We start from the raw sequence: 21,285 nt of genomic DNA on the forward strand, positions 1-21,285 counted from the left end.
ATAAAAATATGTGCACAAATTCACATGGATGGAAGAGGCAAGGAATAAGAAAAGTCCCAATGACTATGTTATTGTTGATAGCGATGTTTTCTGCCTGGTGCAAGACACTAGCGCGTACAGGCCCGATGGCGTGTGCGAATAGCGCAATATACACAGGTGGCGCAGAAGAAAAGAAGCCTAAAAGATGTCAAAAAATACGGGATAGGAGTTTAAACGAACAACGAATAGTACAGAATGGTACATATAATTACGAATGTACATCGTCTTCCGTTCAGGCCCCTTCAGATCTTCCTAGAAACGAACAAATAAATTCTGAAATTGTATCCTGGAAACGATTATATCACTGTAATTTTTGATTAAAATTTTCAAAAATATACCTAAAATAGTTCTTTATTTTTTGATGTATCATAAATCGACTTATGATTAATTGTTGAGTTCCATGTAAGGGCTGTATCCTAATTTTAACTGGATTGGATGCATGTGGTCCGGCCCTAAAAGTCGGCTTACTAATGATAACTCGTTCTTCTCAACATTTGAGCCAGTTATATTAGCGGGCTGGTAGGGCGGCGTCAGCAACACAAAATAATCGCCGAACTCTTGAGTCCAATGCAAAACATTTTTGTAAAATTCTCTCATCTATTTTCGTTGAATCTTCAAAAATTAATTTATTTATTAATACAAAATTCATGTAAAGAATATTTGAATAAATCTCTTAACTTTATATTACTATTTTATATTATTTTGAAAATTTATATAACTTGAAAAAATTTGTATAAGCAGGACTAATCCGTAGGTAACATTATACTGTAAAGCGGTTTTCATTTGTTTTTCATTTCCTGTTCGTTTTATTCACACTTTATTAAAAAAAAAAACTTTTTTGGAAAGGCGCCGCACATTAATTGCACACACAAGAAAAATACTATGCACCGGTCTGTGTACAGAGGATTTGAAATTGGAACTGATCACCATTTAGTCTTGAGCAGAATAAAACTGCATTTCATACTGAAAAGAAAAATATGTAAGAAAGTTTTAAAGCGAATAAAAGTTGAGCAGTTCTCAGATTTGAACTGTAGACTAAAACACAAATATTATTCAAGAAAAAATGAGTTTTTAGAACAGGAACCAAACCTTGCAGATTCAGTGGCAAGCTCTGAAGAAAACATTGATTGATTCAGCAAGAGAGGCATGTGGTGACTGCAAGGATAGAAAAATCAGAACTCCATGGTGAATAGAAGAAGTTAAATAGGCAGTGAAGGAAAAGAAGAAAGCATATCGAAGGTTTCTGGTGAATAAGTTAACTTGTGCTCTTAGAGAATACAGAGACTAATATAAGAAAGCTAAACACTATGTAAAACTAGCTAAACAAAAGTCATGGGAAGACTTTGGTAAGAACATAGAAAATAAATATCAAGAAGATGGCAACATATTCTGGAGGCTGCAGAAAAAGCTCAGAAATGGATGAAAGAGTGCTCTAAAAGGAATTAGAAATGAAAAAATTGTTTTTTTTTTTTTACCAGAGTGCTACAACTGCTTGTTTCATTTAGCAATTTTTTGAGGTAATTATTCCATACATCAAGAATATCTTTATCTCCAGTTTCCATAGTTCAGAAGGCCTGGACAGAGGGACAAATTCCAGATGATTGGAGTAGAGCTCTCATAGTATACATATATAAAAAGGGAAATAAAACTGAATGTGAGAATTATAGAGGTATTTCCTTACTGAGTGTTCCTGGTAAAATTTATGCAAGTATACTTAAGAAACGGTTGAGAAATATTGCGGAAGAGAATCTTGGTGAAGAACAAGATGGATTCAGGCCAAACAGAGGCTGTCAGAATCAGATTTCACTTTACGACAAATAATTGAGATATTGTGGGAATATAACAAAGATAATATAAGAAAGCTAAACACTATGTAAAACTAGCTAAACAAAAGTCATGGGAAGACTTTGGTAAGAACATAGAAAATAAATATCAAGAAGATGGCAACATATTCTGGAGGCTGCAGAAAAAGCTCAGAAATGGATGAAAGAGTGCTCTAAAAGGAATTAGAAATGAAAAAATTGTTTTTTTTTTTTTTACCAGAGTGCTACAACTGCTTGTTTCATTTAGCAATTTTTTGAGGTAATTATTCCATACATCAAGAATATCTTTATCTCCAGTTTCCATAGTTCAGAAGGCCTGGACAGAGGGACAAATTCCAGATGATTGGAGTAGAGCTCTCATAGTATACATATATAAAAAGGGAAATAAAACTGAATGTGAGAATTATAGAGGTATTTCCTTACTGAGTGTTCCTGGTAAAATTTATGCAAGTATACTTAAGAAATGGTTGAGAAATATTGCGGAAGAGAATCTTGGTGAAGAACAAGATGGATTCAGGCCAAACAGAGGCTGACAGCCAAACAGAGGCTGTCAGAATCAGATTTCACTTTACGACAAATAATTGAGATATTGTGGGAATATAACAAAGATCTGTATTTAAGTTTTGTAGACCTGCAAAAGGCATATGACAATGTGCTAAGAGAAAAGTTATTAAAAATGGTGGTTATATGGTGTAAATGAGGCATTATATCAAGCAATACTTAGTCTTTATTTGAGTTGTAAGTCTGCAGTTAGAATTGAAGGAAGTACAGGAAGATGGTTTAATGTTAAATGTGGTGTCAGAAAAGAATGTACATTATTCCCTCTGTTATTCATTATCTATATGGATCACATTATGAAGGAAAGCGGTATTAAACCTGATATGCAGACAATGTTATACTTCTAAATAAATCCAGCACAAGTCTGCAAGATTCCCTGACTAAATTGAAAACTGTTTAATAGCTATGGTACAAAGGTCAGCAATAACATGGCAAAGACAATGAAAATAGGCAGAAGCATTGAAAATATTAACTGTATTGTGAATTGAGAATCTATAGAAAAGTAAAACATTTCAGCTACTTAGGCACAATTTTTAGTGAAGATGGTAAATTAAATATGGAAATAGAGAACAGAATCAACAATGCCAGTATGGTAGGAAGTCAACACAATACATTTATATAGAATAAGAGATATAGAATAAGAGAGAAATTAGTCAAAACACTAATTTGGTAACACTGGGTAACACTCCACAAAGACTTAAACAGGGATGCTTGAATTTTGATCATCCCATGTAGTAATAAATAGTTTTATAACTACATTTTGTTAATTATTTTCAATTTTACCTTAGATTAGTGTATTTTTATGCAATTTAGCACCAAAAAGGGCAGCCCCAAATTTTGAATATTTATCCAGCTCTGAAGAAAAAGGATTTTACCTTTAGAATAGTAATCAAATGTGTATTCATATGTATATTACGTGTTGGCAAACTGTTTCAGGTAACAGTCTAAAAATATTTTTTTTAGAATAGTTTTGTTTAATTTTCAAAAGTTGATAAATTTGGAGCTGTCCCTGTTCTTGCTGTAAAATCTTAAATGATTAATAAGCAGGCCATTAGAAAACGAAAACAAAAACTTGTATTATTTAATTCAGATTTCTTTTTTTTTACACTTACTCAATATAATAAGTTCCATAATGTGGATCATCTATTCTCTCCCATCCATATGGAAGCTCTGAAAGTGTGAAACCACATGAAATACAAACTTGTATGAAATTTGTTTATAATTCAATAATGAAAACTAGCAAAATTTAAAAAAGAAAACTAAGAGAAATTTTTGCCATTTGAATCAGCAAATTACTTGGAAATGTAACATCGCTTACTATTAAAATTTATAAAAACTTTTTAAGCTTTATATGTATGTGTGTGGGTGTACCAATGCCACTGGAATGAAATAAGGTGAAGTGCAATTTTTTGCTTCATAGGTATTTCATGTCAGAAAAACAACACTTTCATACCATTACATAACACAATTCAGCATTGAGAGTATGATCCAACTCGGGTGTTCACATACCTGTGGACTGTCCATAAATAGAATATGTAATAGATATTGTATTAATATGATTTTACTCAAGGTGACGACTCCTGACGATATCTTCCATATGCAATCTGCATGGTTCAGAAAAGAGGTGATAGTACACGACAACACTAAGCTTGCAATCTTCAAATAATTTTAGTAAAATATAGTACAGTTGAATTTTTACTAAAGCAAACACCATTACAACAAACTAACTCACTATAACAAACTGCTGATATGACCTGACCAAAGCTCCTAAGTGCAGCGCTATGCTAAAAGAAGTTCACTATAGCATACTATCTACTGTAGCAACCTATTCTAATCCCTGCATCTGTTATAGTGAAAAACTATATTTAATTCATAACATGTATTTAATGACATCAAATCAAAATGCCAAATAAGAAGTAACCAACTTATGTTAGAGGTTTAATGGAGTGAAACAGCACTAAGAAAGGGTTAAAAAATTGTTTGATTCTTCCAATATTATATTTAAGTCACTGAGGCATTGTCAGGAATTACAATATGAGACTTGTAACACACACACACACACAAAAGCAACACAAACTAAGTGAAAAACACGTGGACAAAGGATGAGTATTGACTAGATGGGGCTCCCTCTGTGGACAACTGATACTGGCCTAGGATGTAAACTGGGATCTTGAAGTGTTTCCCATATTTTGGGAAGAGTTTAATGCAACCATATTTATTTAGATTAGATTGATTTTTTTGAGAGCAGCTGCAGATTCCAAAAACAGTCTTTCTCTTCTAAATTTACTGTGATGGAGCATGGTGGTCTTTTTTCAATTGATTCCATGGACTATATCTAAAGCACAGTCCGCAGGGCCCAACTGACCATTCTCAGAGGCCACTCCATCCACAGACCTTTAGATTACAATCCCATCAAATCTCAGATAAAAAAAATTGAAAAGTCTACTCAAAAAAGTTTCTTCCTGGCCTCCTGAAATCACAAAAAAGCTCAAACCATTCAGTTCTCATCCCCATCCCCGAATATACAAATTATCAAATATACACAAACTCAATTCCTCACTAAGATCTATAGTAGATGCTAGATTCCTCATGCTGTAAATTTGCAAAACAGTTAGCAAGTTCTCTTAACCCACTCACTGTTCATACTACTCCTTATATTAAAAAAAACTATCTATTTTAAAATTCCCATTGAGAATTTAGTATTAAATAATACAGATATTTTAGTAACTTTTGATATCACCTCATTGTTCACCAATATTCCCCTTAAATGACACCTCATCACTTATAAGGGGAACATTGGGTAAGCATGTTACCAAGGTGTCTAGAGAGGCTAAACTATTATTAGTTTCTTTTTCAATGGTAAACTAGATTCTAGGGTGATGACTATTGAGGTGAGAGAGGATAGAACACATTCTATCCTCTCTCACCTCAATAGTCATCACCCTATCTAGTTTACGATTGAAAAATAAACTAATAATAGTTTAGCCTTTCTAGACACTTGGGTAACATGCCTACCCAATGGTAACCAGTCTTTTTCAGTATACAGGAAGCCCGCCCATACAAGCAGATAAATTCACAAACTTTCTGATTATCCCACCACCCCACCTACAATATGGCATCATTAAAAGACTAACCAATAGAGCCTATAACCTTTTTTCCAGAGTCTCCCTATTTACAGCAGAACTTAATCATATACACCACACCTTCTTATCTAATAGCTACAGTTCTCACAGTATCAAAAAATTAACCAATCCTTCCTTCAATTTGTGACCTTTCCTTCAGAAAGATTTTAGTAATGCTATCATCATCATCATTCCCCCTATGTCAGAGATACTTCAGAAAAAAATAGCCAATGAGTCTTAAAGAAATAAAATCTCTGTATGGCTTTCAAGCTCCACTGAAAGCTTGATAACCTTATATGTTCCATTAAAGATCAACTTCTTCCTCCTCTCTCTCTGCATGGAGTATACAAAGTGTCCTGTTCCTGCAAATTGGCCTACTATGGACAGAGAGGAAGATCAGCCAACATCTGTATGGAGGAACACAAAAAATACATCTGCAATCACAACTATATCAATCAGGCTTTGTGGATCATGCTTTAGATACAACTCATAGAATCAATTGGAAAAAGACCACCATGCTCCACTGCAGCAAATTCAGAAGAGAAAGACTATTTTTGGAATCTGCAGCTGCTCTCAAAAATCAACATAATCTAAATAAATATGGTTGCATTAAACTGCACAAAATATGGCAAACACTAATACTTTGAGATCCCAGTTTACATCCTAGGCTGCCAACAGGTGCCCATAGAGGAATCCTCAACTAGTTAGGACTATAGTCTTTCATCCATGTGTTTCACTTAGTTTGTGTTGCCATTGTGCATGTTATAAGTCTCATATTGTAATCCCTGATGATGTCTCAATGACAGATTTTGGAAGAATTAACATTTTCATCCTTTCTTAGTGCAGTTTCACTCCATTAAGCCTCTAACATGAGTTGCTCCCAGCACCTTGAACCTTAACACATGGAAGAAGTAAACAAATTATGTCACTTGCCCATGACAGGCCACTGAGCCTAACACCAAAGTAAAAGTTGAGCTGAGATGTTATTCTAAGACCAACATCATCCTGAAATCCATAGATTACTTGTATATCCAGTTTGCAAGTGTGTGTGTGTGTGTTCTGATTCTAGTCTCTTGTTTTTTTGTTACAATTTGCAATTATTTCCATAGTCATTTAATTTTTAGTGCCCCATGTTCTCTCATGTGTAGTTGATATTTCCTGGATTCAGACTAGACTCAGAACACACACACTTGCAAGCTGGATACACAAGTAATCTATGGATTTCAGGATGAAGAGACCAGCTACCTTATCACTTTGGTTAAAAAGCCTTTATATAACAATTATTTGTATCAAAAAATAACAGTTGTCCGATTGAGTAATTAATGCAGTCATATTTGTTGAGATTAGAAGAGTGTTTATTGCTAATGTTGACTCCCAAAATAGATATTCACATGTGTAAATTGGTATGATATAGTAGACTACCAATGTTTTCTTTTACTTAATCCTTTGTGAATGACAGTCCAATATGTGCACTGTTAGTACTGACTTGGCACAATGGTAGTGGCACAAGTATTTCTTGTATTCATCAATGCAGCTGTTAACAGCACTTCCTAGTGAGGCAAGTTGCAGCCACAAAACACTTTACACATTCCTTGATGTATACAAAAGATAGATTTTGTTTGCAGGAGAGTACAAACGTCAGCTTCATAATCGTTTGAAAGTAGTTTGAAGACAATATTTATGTAGTACTTAGACTATCTTTTCACACTTACCCAATGTGTAGGGACATGTGATCTCCATCTATTTTACAGAGTAGACATTGGTAATAAAAGTCTAACATAGATAAAGTTTGGTGATAAGAACTTGGACCTAGGTGTCAATGTCTTATGGATACCATATGGCTGGACTGAATGATGGTGCAGTTGTTTATGTTTATGCATCTTCAAGTATGCATAATGACTATAAAAAACGGTGAATGACAGCCATTTAAAGGACATGTTACTAATGTTCGTAGGGAAAGACAGTTCTTTCTTGATTTTTTTTTCTTACTTTCTTACTATTATAGTATTGAATGATGTCTGTGCAAATGCACTAAAAATGTATCTAAAAGAAAATTAATAATATTAGTAATGCAGAAAGGCAAAATGAAAAAATGGCTTGTGTTGGCTGGCACCAATGACTTGAGAGGTGAGAAGTATTGTATGAACGAAGATGTGAAAGAGTTTTTGAAAGAAGCAAAAAAGAAAAGTAACACGGTAAGTTTGTAAATATGCTGCCACGCTTTGTGAATTTAGAGAGGGCGATGATAGCTAATGTACAGAAGGAAGGATGTAGAGTTTGTGGATCAATGGTCAGGGTTTGATAGATAGAAGGATCAGTATAACACTGATGGAGTACACTTGAATGGATTTGAAGTTAGGTACGAAGAGACACTGAGAGGGTGGAGGCAAGCGTGTGTGAAGACAACCATGATGCAAATAGGCATGTGTGAATTCACAAAAAATGCAGAATATCTAGTCTTACAGGCAACAAATATGGGGTAGTCAATTCAGCATGAAAAAGTAGAAAAGAGGGTTGGGGGGAGTGTCTAAGGCAATGCTAAAGATTCTACATACTAGTGTGGAAAGTATCAGGAGTAAGAGGGAGGAATTTTAGCATCGATTAGTGCAATCTTGCCAAAAGGTTGTATTAGTGAGATGGGAAGGGGGGGGTGGGATTCTACTAATGATAACAGGTGAACAATGCCAACAAGAGAGGAGTCAGTAGGTCAAATTCTTTTGAGGCAGTCTGGTGTGAGATCAAGGCCAATATAACAACATATAAAATTGGCTGCTGCTATAGGCTAGGGGCCACCAAGGAAGACATGCATCAGCAGATTAGTACACGGGTGCCGCTTCAATAATTATTACTGAAAACTTCGACTTCAGTGACATAGACGAAGGAGGAAAGATTACATTGCAAGAAAGAAATGGAATTTAATTTTCAGGGAAACTTGTGGCATAGTTTTATCATAAATTATCTACAAGTAAGCACAAGAAGTAATATTTATTAAATATATAGAAAATATTTCAGTTTGAAACTAACAAACTATCATCAGTGGCTTGAACAACATTTTTTACTACGTAGAATACAAACAATCGAATTATTCAAAATAGTACGAGCCGTTTGGTGTTAAATCATTAATAGTGTTATGCTTCAATGAAGAAAAGGTTAAATATAAATGTGATTATAAAATAATTATATAATTCATCATCAAATTCCTCCCTTGTACCCTCAAAGGGGTGTACAGGATATGATAGTACTACATGAAAAATTTACATCATTACTAACTTCCTATCTACAATTTTCCTCCAGATCAGTCTGTTACTCATCAAGACTTCAATATTATCAGATCTTATATTTCTGTCATCTAAGGCACTTTGTACCATATCAATCCACCTATATCTTGGCCTTCCTCTGGGTCGTTTTCCTGGCAACCTAGCAGAGAACACTTGTTTTGCTATTCTTTCCTCGCCCATTCTGTTTAAATGACTATACCACATGAGATTAGTGCTGCTAACGCATTCTTGGATGCTGACAATGTCAAGATCTTTCCTAATATCCTCGTTTTTAATATGATATTGTCACTGATTCTGTTCACGCCTCTAATCTTTCTCAGGACTCTCATATCTGCAGTCTCTAGTCTTTGGTCAAGTGTTTTACTTCTGACACAGCTCTCAGATCCATAATTTAAAACTGGTTTGAACACTGTCTTGAATACAGCTAATTTAGTGTTTTGACTAATTTCTCTCTTATTCCATATGAATTTATTCAATTGACTTCCTACCATACCAGCTTTGTTGATTCTGCTGTCAATTTCCATATTTAATTTATCATTCTCAATAAAAATCTTGCGTAAGTAGATGAAATGTTCTACAGGTTCTCCATTTAAAATACAGTTGATATTTTCAATGCTTCTGCCTATTTTCATTGTCTTTGTCTTTTTATTGCTGACCTTCATACCATATATATTACAACTGTTATTCAATTTAGTCAAGGAATCTTGCAGATCCGTAGAGGAATTATTGATAAGTATAACATCATCTGCATAAAGCAAGGAGCTTACATTAACATCTCCAATTTTGATATCATGTTTAATACCACTTTCCTTCATAATGTGATGCATATAGATAATGGATAACAGAGAGGATAATGTACATCCTTGCCTCACACCAGATTTAACATTAAACCATCTGCCTGTACTTCCTTGAATTCTTACTGCTGGCTTACAACTCAAATAAAGAATAAGTATTGCTTGATATAATGCCCCATTGACACCACATAACTGTAGATTATTGAATAGCTTCTCTTTTGGCACCTTATTATATGCCTTTTCCAGATCTACAAAACTTAAATAGAGATCTCTGTTATATTCCCATGATTTCTCCACTTTTTTGTCATAAAGTGAAGATCTGATCCTGACAGCCTCCATTTGGCCTGAATCCAGCTTGTTCTTCTCTAGCTTTTCTTCTACAATGCTTCTCAGCCATTTCTCAAGTATACTTGCATGTATCTTACCAAGAACGCTCAGTAGGGAAATCCCTCTGTAATTCTCACATTCAGTTTTTTATTTCCCCTTTTTATATATGGGTACTATGTGAGCTCTACTCCAATCATTTGGAATTCGTCCCTCTGTCCAGGCCTTCTGAACTATGCAGTGCAGCCACTGCAAGACTTTTCTACCACCATACTTCAGCATTTCTGGTTGAATATCATCTGCTTGATTTGCCTTTCCACATTTTAAGCCTTTGATTACTTTTTCTACTTCAAGTATGGATATGTATTCCTGACTGTATTGCCTGTCGAGTGTTTTTTAACACTGTGCTATCACTGCTTGTTTCATTTAACGATTTCTCGAAGTAATTATTCTCCATACTTCAAGGATATCTTTTTCTCTCATTTTCATGTCACCTTTATCATCTCTAACTCCTTTTACAGTACTCTAAGCTTCTTCAACAACCTCCAAAATATTTTGCAGCCTTCTTGATATTTATTTTCTATGTTCTTGCCAAAGTCCTCCCATGAATTTTGTTAAGCTAGTTTTACCCAGTGATTAGCTTTCTTACATTTATCTCTGTATTCTCTAAGAGCACAAGCTGACTAATTTGACAGGAACTTTTGATATGCTTTCATCTTTTCCTTCACTGCTATCTTTAACTTCCTGTGTCCACCATGAAGTTCTGATTTTCCTATCCGTGAAGACAACCTCACCACATGCCTCTCTGGCTGAATCAATCAAGGTTTTCTTCAAGGCTTGCCTCTGAATTTCTAAAGTTTGGTTCCTGTTCTCTAACTCTTTCATTTTTTCTTCAATAATCTTTGTGTATTTTAGTTTACAGTTCACACCTGAGAGCTGCTCAACTTTTATTCGCTTTAAAACTTTCTTACATGTTATTCTTTTCAGTATGAAATTCAATTTTATCCCACTCAAGACTAAATAGTGATCACTTCCAATTTCAAATCCTCTGTACACTCGGTTGTCCTGCACAAGTGAGAAAATGCTTCAACAAATCACTATCAACAATAACATAGTCAATGAGACTTTTCTTATTTCTTGCCTCTTCTTTCCATGTGAATTTGTGCACATTTTTATGTTGGAACATGGTGTCAGTAATAACCCTAAGCAGTAATCCAAGAAATATTTGCCATTATTATTAGCTTTGCTCTTTTCTCCAAATTTTCCCAAAATATTTTTCTATATCTGACAATCATTTCCTTCTCTGCTATTTAGATCCCCAACAAGGACCAACTTTTCCTTTTTTAATGTGTCAGATGCATTCTCTAAATCCTCAAAAAATTCCTCCACTTCTACCTTAGTAGAACCTTCTGTGGGACCATAGGCACAAATAAATCTCATTGTCCAGTTCCCCATTCTGATATTTGCCCACATCACTCTACTTGAGACTGCTTCCCATTCAAGAAGATTAGCCTCATATTTAGTGTTGAATACTATGGCTACTCCTTCTTTTCCTTGATTGTCATTGTCTGAATATAACATTTTGTATTTATTGCTCAGAAAGATCTCACCAGTTTTTGTCATTTTGTTTCAGTCACCCCTATTATGTCGATCTGGTACTTATCTAATTCCTCAGCTAGCTCCATTTCTTTGCCATTCAGGCTTCTTATGTTGATAGTACCGATCTTTAACTCTGGTGATGTTAAGTTGGTGTGTTTTTTCAGATTTGTTATCTATAAATTATATAATTTACATTATCAAACAAAAAAAAAATTAATTTATAATATCACACTAAACAGATCAACATCATCATCAAGGGGGCAAGTTGGTCCCAATAAGTGCTGGTCCCAAGCCCCAATAAATGGCGAAGGTTGGCGTCAGGAAGGGCAACCAATCGTAAAACTTCACTGCCAGCCCTAGCTATGATCAAATGAGTCGAAAGGAAAGTGATACAAGGGCTAGGGCATACCCCTTAAGCGATGCACAGCCACATCGCTCTACAGTTGCGAGAAGTGGACAAGGGCTACCGCATTAAGAGCGGGTGCAGTTAAAGAAGCGAGCCCAGCAGGTGGAGAGAATGTTGCGAGTGGGAAAACATTGAATGTTGGAAGCATGACTGGAAGGGGAAGAGAGGTGGCAGACATGATGAGGAAGAGGAAGTTGGACATTTTATGCATGCAGGAGACAAGGTGAAGGAACTACGAGACGGGTATAAATTGTTCTAATCTGGAGAAGTGGCAACTCGTGGCTTGAAATCGTGGGGGCGCTGCAACTTTTGAAATATACATACACTGTAAGTATAGTGTATATGTGTTTGTATAAAATATCAAAACTATGGTAAAAATTTTTAAAAAATTAAACAAGAAAAAATATTGTTTATTATCGATAAAATTATACAGTTTGGTATAATTCAAAATTACTTTAAAATAAAATTTCATTATGGGTGATACTGAGACAAGGAGTGATGAGAGCTTGGTCCACCTTTGCTCGGTTTTAAAAGAGGTAAACCGTGAGTAGACATATCGGTACACAATAAATAACGGAAAAAACTCACGTAGAAAGATTATTTATTAGTATAATTTTCGCCTGTGTCCTAAGCCTCCTCGTCCTAATCTTTCTTACTCTGAGTTTAAAGTATTGAAATCACTGAAGAATAACAATAATTTAATAATTACGAAAGCTGATAAGGGGAAGGCTATAGTGATTCAAGATAGGAAGGAATATGAGAGAAAAATGTCTCTTTTACTTCGCGACTATTCAACTTATAGGCCTCTTACATCAGATCCTACCTGGAGTCAATTGAAGAGACTTAATTCTCTTATAGATAATGTATCTACATGGAATGAAGATCAAAAGAAAAAACTTAAAACCTTCTTCGGTCGTCCACCTAGATTGTATGGTCTTCCAAAAGTTCATAAACCAGGCATTCCGTTGAGACCAGTCGTAGATTGTATAGGTTGCCCCACTTAACAAAATCTCAAAAAATTTTTATCTAATTTACTCTCCTCTTCAACTAGAAGAACTGATACTTATATAAAAAATACTTTGGATTTCAAAAATAAAATTTCAGATCTTCATTTGGACGTTTCTGATATCATGATCAGTTTAGATGTTGTTTCTTTATTTACAAATGTGCCTCTTTCAGAAAGTATTGAATTACTACAACAGGAATTTCCTTCGGACATTGTAAACGTATTTGATTTTGTAATAAATTCTGGTTATTTTTCCTTTAAAAATAAGTTGTATCAACAAATTGAAGGAACAGCAATGGGTAATCCTCTTTCTCCTGCTATCTCCAATTTCTTTATGGAACATTTTGAACAACGTATCTTTGACAATATTTCTCCCAGACCTACGCATTGGTTCAGATATGTCGATGACATTTTTGCTGTATGGAATGGCTCTTCTGATGAACTTCAATAATTTCTCACTAAGTTAAACGCATTTCATCCTAGGATCAAGTTTACCCTAGAAGTAGAATCAAATAAGAAGTTAGCCTTTTTAGATCTTCTAATTCTTCGCCAACCAGATGGTAACCTACATTTCTCAGTTTATAGAAAGAAGACTCATACAGGCCATTATATCCATGCGGAATTTCATCACCATCCCAGTCAAAAGGCAGGAACTATTAAAACACTGGTTCATCGGGGCCACTCCATTTGTTCTACAGACGATCTTTTACAGAAAGAACTACAATACATAACTTCTTCCTTTCTATCTAATGGTTATAAGAATTGCTTCATTAAAAGAACTTTGAGTAGTTTTAATATGTCTTCCTCTTCAAACACAGAGGAAATAACGCGCATTACTATCCCTTATGTACAAGGCATCAGTGAACGTATAGCAAAAGTTTTAAAACCACTGAATATTTTTGTTGCCTTTTGACCGTTTAGAAAAAAATCTCCACCTTTCTCACTTCTCCTAAGGACAAGCTTCCACATCTTAATCATCTAGGTGTCTACCAGATTCCGTGCTCTTGTGGATTATCTTATTTCGGACAAACGGGAAGATCTGCCTCTATTCGGCTAGAAGAACACCAATCTTATATTGAATACTTTAAACCTGAAAAGTCTGGACTTTCTAAACATGCCATCTTCACTAGACACAGAGTTCATTGGAGAAAGACAAGAGTTGTTCTTCACAAAAGTCAGTTTCTCATGGAACGCCTTTATAAAGAAACATGTGAAACTCTACTTCATTCTCCTTAAACAGATCCGACGGCTTACGTCTATCCCCTTTATGGGAGATAGTACTTTACAAATCAGCTAATCTTTCCTAACTTTTTATTGTATTAATTTTTTTTTTTTTTTTTTTAAGAAAGTTATTGACCTTTTTAGTTATCTTACACCAGCTACTTAGGTGGCACTTTTTGGAATTGTCAGTTAGTGTTTAATTTTGAGCTTAATGTACTGAAGATGCCTGTGACACACAGGCGAAAATTATACTAATAAATAATCTTTCTACGTGAGTTTTTTCCGTTATTTATTGTGTACCTTTGCTCGGAGTTGCCTGGTGTTGCATTACCTTACCCCACTCCTGAAGATATTTTCAGGTGCAAACTTTGTTTGCTTACGCTTGGATGAAGGAATTAAACTAAATTTATTATAAAAATAAAATATATTCTTCTTGTTTTGTTTCATGAAAAAATATTGTTTATTATCGATAAAATTATACAGTTTAGTATAATTCAAAATTACTATAACAAATGTTATGTCTTTAATTGTAATGTCCAAATATTTAAAGAGACAGAGTAAACACGGTAAGCACAATGAACACTCTACTACTGGCGCAAACTGCATATATAAATAACAGTGGAACTGCGTGACGGACAGTGCCGCATTACACTAATAGCGCACATCTCACTATGATGTGCATATGCTTGCGCACGTAGCAATATGATACTGTGGAAAACACAGTGCTGCTAGCGTATTTTGGCCTTCTAAATGCTACAAGATGGATTTTTATTATTTTTTTTAAACAAAATAAGAGAATTGTATAGGATTGTTGATGATAAAATTAAATATTACAAGCAAATATAAATAAATTAAGAAATATATTTATATATTGAGAAAAATTGGAGGTGCTGCAGTTCCACAATGACTATGCATGAGCCGCCCCTGCTCTGGAGCAAATAAAGAGGGAAGAAATGGCGTCAGAATTGTTGTGTGTGGCAGAATGAAGGGCAAAGTACTGGAACTGAGTAGGAGGAACGACAGGATCATGCGAATGAAACTGAGTATTGGAGAAGAGCAACTGGTCGTCTTACGTGTATATGCCCCACATGTTGGCTGTACAGCAGAAGAGAAAGATGAATTCTGGAACATGCTAGATGAAGAAATGAGGGAACTGGGCACAAACTGCATATAAATAACAGCGCGACAGACAGTGCCGCATTATGCTAATAGCTTGCATCTCACTATGACGTGCATATGCTTGCGTGCATACCAATATGACACTGTGGAAAACACAGTGTCGCTAGCGTTCTTTGCCCTCCTAAGTGCTACAAGACGGATTTTTATTATTTTTTTTAAACAAAATAACAAGATAACATTGTCCTCCGACAATGGTGATTGTCGGAGGAGACTTCAACGGATACATAGGGAGACAGAATAGGGACTGTGAAAGGGTGCATGGCGGCCATGGAGTGGGAATGATGAACCAGGAAGGAGAGAGGATTTTGGACTTTGCAGTAGTGTTTTATCTGGCAATTGTGAACTCCTTGATAACATTTAGAAGAGCATTTGATAACATTTAGAAGATAACAGTTCACAGAGGGAATACATTTTGACTAGAAGAAAACATCTTAAGGCAGTAATAAATTGTAAGGCAATCCCAACAGATCAAGTGGCGCGGTAACACCGGCTGCTGTGCGCAGCAGCCGGTGTTACCGCGCCGGCTGCTGCGCACAGCAGCCGGTGTTACCGCGCCACTTGATCTGTTGGGATTGCCTTACAATTTATTACTGCCTTAAGATGTTTTCTTCTAGTCAAAATGTATTCCCTCTGTGAACTGTTATCTTCTAAATGTTATCAAATGCTCTTCTAAATGTTATCAACAGATCAAGTGGCGCGGTAACACCGGCTTTTAAATAAGGTTGAAGATAAGAACCTTTGGAAGCCATGAGAGGAAGACAATTAAGTGGTTTCACTTAAAAGAAGAGAGTGTGACGAACCGTTTTAGGGAGAAGGTGTTAGAGAGGATTTCAGATGGATTAGAACGTGTACAAGATTGGTGGAGACATAATTCACAAGCAATTCTAAGCTGTGCAATTGAGGTGCATGGTGAAACATCCTGAAAGATCAGAGAGCAGAAGGAGGGTAGGTGGTGGAATAATAATGTACAAGAAGCAGGAAGGCTAAGAGAGTTGTTGTTGCACAAAGGCCATGGCATATCAAGACCTTTATGATCAATTAGAAATAAAGGAAAGACAGAGAAAGATTTATTGATTGACAAAATGTAGAAATAAGACAAAGGATATTGTACATGTGAGGCAGATCAAAGACTCTGGAGGAAGGGTATTAAGGAGGGATGTGGATATAAGAAACAGATGGAAAATATACTTTGAAGGGCTTTTGAATGAAGAAAATGCAAGGACTCAGAGAGAATATGGGGAGCCTTATGAGGGGATGGTGCAGAACATTAGTAGAGTGGAAGTGAAGGAGGCCATAAAGAGGATGAAGAATGGAAAATCGGTGGGCCATGACAGAATCCCAGTGGAGGCATGGAAGGCACTGGAGGAATTGACCTGCTGTGGGACCTGTTAATACAAGTTTGTCAACAGGAAAATATACCTGAGGAATGGAGGGAAAGTACTCTTGTCCCCATCTACAAGAGTAAAGGGGATGCACAAGACTGTAAGAATTACAGAGGAATAAAGTTGATGTCCCACACAATGAAAATCCTAGAGAGGGTTTTTGATGAATTGCAAAGGAGCAATTTGGCTTCATGCCTGGTCAATCGACGATAGATGCTATCTTTGGGTTATGGCAGATGATGGAAAAGTTTTGAGAGAAGCAACAGGAGCTACATCTGGTATTTATTGATCTGGAGAAAGCGTATAAAGTGCCAAGGCAAGAAGTCTGGAGGTGTCTGAGGGAGAAGAAGGTACCGGAGAAATATGTCAGGCTGGTGCAGGAGATGTACAGAAATGTGAAGACAAGAGTTCAGACCTGCCTGGGAGAGACAGAAAGTTTTCCAGTGACAGTTGGCTTGCATCAAGGGTCAGCATTAAGTCCGTTCCTGTTTAATATTGTGATGGAGGTAGCGACGGAGGAGATGAGAGAAGATGGCATTGGACTATGTTGTATGCAGATGACATCGTGCTGTGCAGAATCAAGAGAAGAAGTAGCAGTTAAACTGGAAAGTTGGAGGAAAGTACTGGAAGAGAGAGGTATGAGACTGAGCAGAAGACAGAGTATATATGTTGCAAAGTGGATGGCAGTCGGGAGACAGATCTGGAGATGGAAGGAAATGTCATCATTAAGGTCGGTGACTTTAGATACTTAGGTTCAACAATGAAAGAGGATGGTGAGGCTGAGAAGGAAGTGGGATGCAGGATGGAGGAACCTGAGAGAGAGAGATGGCTAGAGTGCTATGTGATAAGAGGATGCCGATCAATTTAAAAGGCAAAATCTACAGGACAAGTAGTGAGACCAGCTATGATGCATTCTATGGAAACTGTGGCCCTGAGGAAAAACAACATCAGCAGGATGAAGGTAGCAGAGATGAGAATGCTTAGGTGGATGTGCGGTGTGACCAGAAGGATTGTCTGAGAAATGACTATGTAAGGGGGAAACGGTGAAAGCTATGAACTTAGGAGCAAAGATACAGGAGGCAAGGTTGAGATGGTTTGGTCATGTGAAGAGGGGGAGGAAGAGTATGTGGGAAGAAAGGTCATGCAGATGGATGTGCAGGGGAGGAGGAAGCGCAGGCAGCCAAAGAAGGGATGAAGGGAGATGGTGGAGGAGGACTTGAGGATGAAGAACGTGGATGTGGCTACAGCCAGAGACAGGAGGTTGTGGAGGAGACTCACTACAAACAGCGACCCTACTTAAGTGAGACAAGCTGCAGAAGAAGACGACTAAACAGATCATTAGATAGATGTAGTATCCAGTGGTTTCTTAGGATCTACTACTACTCCTTGGTATTACAGTCCATTTAGGACCTGAACCTGTTTCAGGACAGCCTTCCAATTCTTCACGATTCTGTGTCTTTTTCCTCCAGTTCTTTACTCTCATTTTCTTTAAATCATCTCCTTTTTGGTCGTCCTCTGGGCCTATATCCACCCACTCCATACATGAAGACCTTTTTAACGGCTGTCATCTTACATTCGTTGAGATGGCTAGGAACGTGTCCTAGCCATCTCACCTTTATTTCAATAATAATATCCACTTCATTGAATTTCTCCATTATTTCTTTGTTATTCCTCACTCTCCAGATTCCATTCTCATTAATTGGGCCAGAGAACTTTCTTAATACCTTTCATTCCCATATTTGTAATTGATTTTGATCTCTGGATCATTGTCCATATTTCACAGCTGTACAAAAGTACAGGTTTGAGGATGACCTTATATAGCTGGATTTTACTTTTTATCGAAATCAAATTGGATTTTAATAGTGGTTGAATACTATAATAAGTTCTATTTGCAGCAGCTATTCCTATAAGTAATTTCAACTGACACATCATTACTTTCTGTTATTACTGAACCCAAATATGTGAACTGCTGGACTTGTTCAAAGGTTTCTTCATCTACTTTGAAACTTTGGATCTTTCCAAATTTTTGTTTTTCTCTGGAAACAATTAAGTATTTTGTTTTAGTTTCGTTTGTGTGTAGTCCCATTTTCTTTGCCTCCTCCCTCGTATGTTTATAACCCTGTCTGAGGCTTCTCTCAGTCCTTCCAATACAGTCCAACATCATCCACAAAAGCCAAAAGCTGTAGACTTCTATTCATAATAGTTTCATCTCTGTTTATGATTGCATTTCGTATTACCCTTTCAAGGCATAGGTTGAAAAGCATTGTTGATAGTTGATCTCCTTGTTGTAATCCTGAACTCGGTGTGAGTTCACTCTACATTTCACTCTACACATGGTATTTCTGAGTGTCATTTTAACTAATCTTATCAATTTGGGTGGAATTTGGAATTCTTCTTGACTTTGAATAGCTTATCTCTATTGATGTTATCACAGGCTTGTTTAAATCGTGCAAATGGTGCAGATTGATATGGAATTTGTAGCATTTCTCCATTATAGTTCATACTGTAAAAATCTAGTCTGTTGTAATCTACCATACCTAAAGCCACTTGGTAGTTGCCCAGCATTTCTTCTATGAAAGGTTGCAATCTAGTTGCCAGTATCCTTGCAAATATTTTGTAAATTACTGCTAACAGTGATATTCCTCTATAATTTTGGCACAGAGACCTGTCATTTTTCTTATGGATAAGGAAGATAATAGTAGTGTCCCATTCAGTAGGCAGAAACTCAGTTTCCCATTCTTCTGTCAAGCACTCATGTATTTTGATTAATAGTGATCACCCACCGTATTTTAATAGCTCAAATGGTATTTCATCTTCACCAGGTGCTTTATTATTTTTCATTCTCTTTAGGGCTAATTCCATCTCGTGTAATTCCGGTGCTTCCTCTGTCTCAGCTTTTCCCCATACTTGCCAGGGGTTAGTTAAACTCATCTTCTTCTGGAATGTTAGTTTCCAAGCTTGTTTTGTCTTGAAGGAGATCTTCAAAATATTCTGCCCACCTTTTCAAAATGTCGTCCTTTCCATTAAGCAAGTTGTCGTCACGGTCTCTGAAGAAAGTTGTTCTGGGTGTTGAAATCTGCCTTTAATTTCCTTTATCTTATTATACATTTTCTTAATTTGTCCTGTATTCTTCAAAATCTCAATTTCATTTAACCTTGCCTTTTCCCATTCATGCTTCTTTCTTCTACACATCTTTTTGGCTTGTTTTAATTTTTCTCTATATTCATTCTCATTTGCTTGGGGGTTTTCTGTTCAAGCATCTTTAGACGAGCTGTATTTCTGTCTTCAACACATTTTCTACATCCAAATCATACCGTTCATTTCTTTTATCATTGTTTCTGAATCTCAGGACTTCTTCAACCACTTTGGTAATTTTATTCTTGTTCCTTTCCCATTTTTTATCTATAGTCATATCATTTGTATATTCATCCTCTTTCTCTTCATTTATTTCTTCTCTCAATCTTTCAACATATTTTTGTCTGATTTTTCCATCTTTTAAATTTGGTATTCCAAAATTAAAAGAGGAGAATACCAAGATATCATATCTTGGTATTCTCCTTCCTCGACCTACCTTATTAATTTTTATCCTTTGTTTATATTTAATTCTTAACAAGTAATGATCCATATTACAATCCACTCCTCTAAAACCTTCTTACATCAATGATATCTGTTGTATGTTGTCTATCAATCGTCACATGATCTATCTGATTTTCCGTTATTCCATCTACCAATCTCCAGGTAACTTTATGCACTTTTTTATGTGGAAAACAGGTTGTACATATGATCATATTTTTGCCACTTGCAAAATCAATTAGTCTTGTGCCATTTTCATTACTTTCTTCATGTGCACTTCATGTATTCTCCTTCCTCTACTTTCCTATTTAGGCAATCATGTCTCCTAGAACCATTTTAATATCATGTTTTGGTGACTGATCATATATTCTCTCCAGTAATTCACCTTATCTTCTTCACAAGAGTTCTCGGTTAGTGCATGTGCACATATAAGTGAAATATTGAACATTTAAACTTTATTCTCAGTACACAAAGTCGTTCATTAATCTAAAATCAAGAACATGTGTTTCCATTTTTTATCAACCAAGAATGCTGAGATCAAAAAGACCAAAGGCTTTTTGATCTCATCCACTGTAAAAAACAGTATGTGTTCTGGTATCAAACATGCTACTTCCTTTCCATCTCACTTCCTGCAACTGTTATCCTCACTCTATATCTCTGGAGTTCCTCACACACACTCTCTTCAATGCTTCTGGTCTATTCAGGCTCAAGACATTCCAGCTTCCAAAACCAATATTCATCATCCTTTTTCTATTGTCCGGGTCATTCAGTGAAGTCCGTCCGGTTAATTTTCCTTTTGACTTTCTTAACAAGTTGAGTTTTTACAGGGCAGGATTGTTAGCCCTGAACCTTTCTTAGAATTTATCTTTGCAAATATCACAATTGGCCTTATTTAAAATAATGTGTTATCGGATCTAACTTTTCCATATTTTTGACAAGGACAGGCAGTCATTCTGATTCAAATAAGGGTGGCGATGTAAG

The 21,285-nt window shown here is 36.0% G+C and overlaps 1 protein-coding gene across 4 annotated transcripts in view; it reads right to left on the bottom strand.

Annotated features, from left to right (window-relative positions):
- The window catches only part of LOC150106609 (membrane-associated guanylate kinase, WW and PDZ domain-containing protein 1-like), a 494,883-nt gene that overhangs the window by 201,209 nt on the left and 272,389 nt on the right, over positions 1 to 21,285 (bottom strand). For all 4 annotated transcript variants that reach the window (XM_090393225.1, XM_090393223.1, XM_090393226.1 and 1 more), the window contains one exon: positions 3,533 to 3,590. In XM_090393225.1, coding sequence (XP_090249351.1) covers positions 3,533 to 3,590 — 58 coding nt within the window. The remainder of the gene's footprint in view (positions 1 to 3,532; positions 3,591 to 21,285) is intronic.

This window comes from Typopeltis vanoorti, chromosome 5 (genome assembly GCF_054136105.1).
Source record: "Typopeltis vanoorti isolate ZY-2024b chromosome 5, IOZ_Tvanoo_1.0, whole genome shotgun sequence".
NCBI lineage: Eukaryota > Metazoa > Arthropoda > Arachnida > Uropygi > Thelyphonidae > Typopeltis > Typopeltis vanoorti.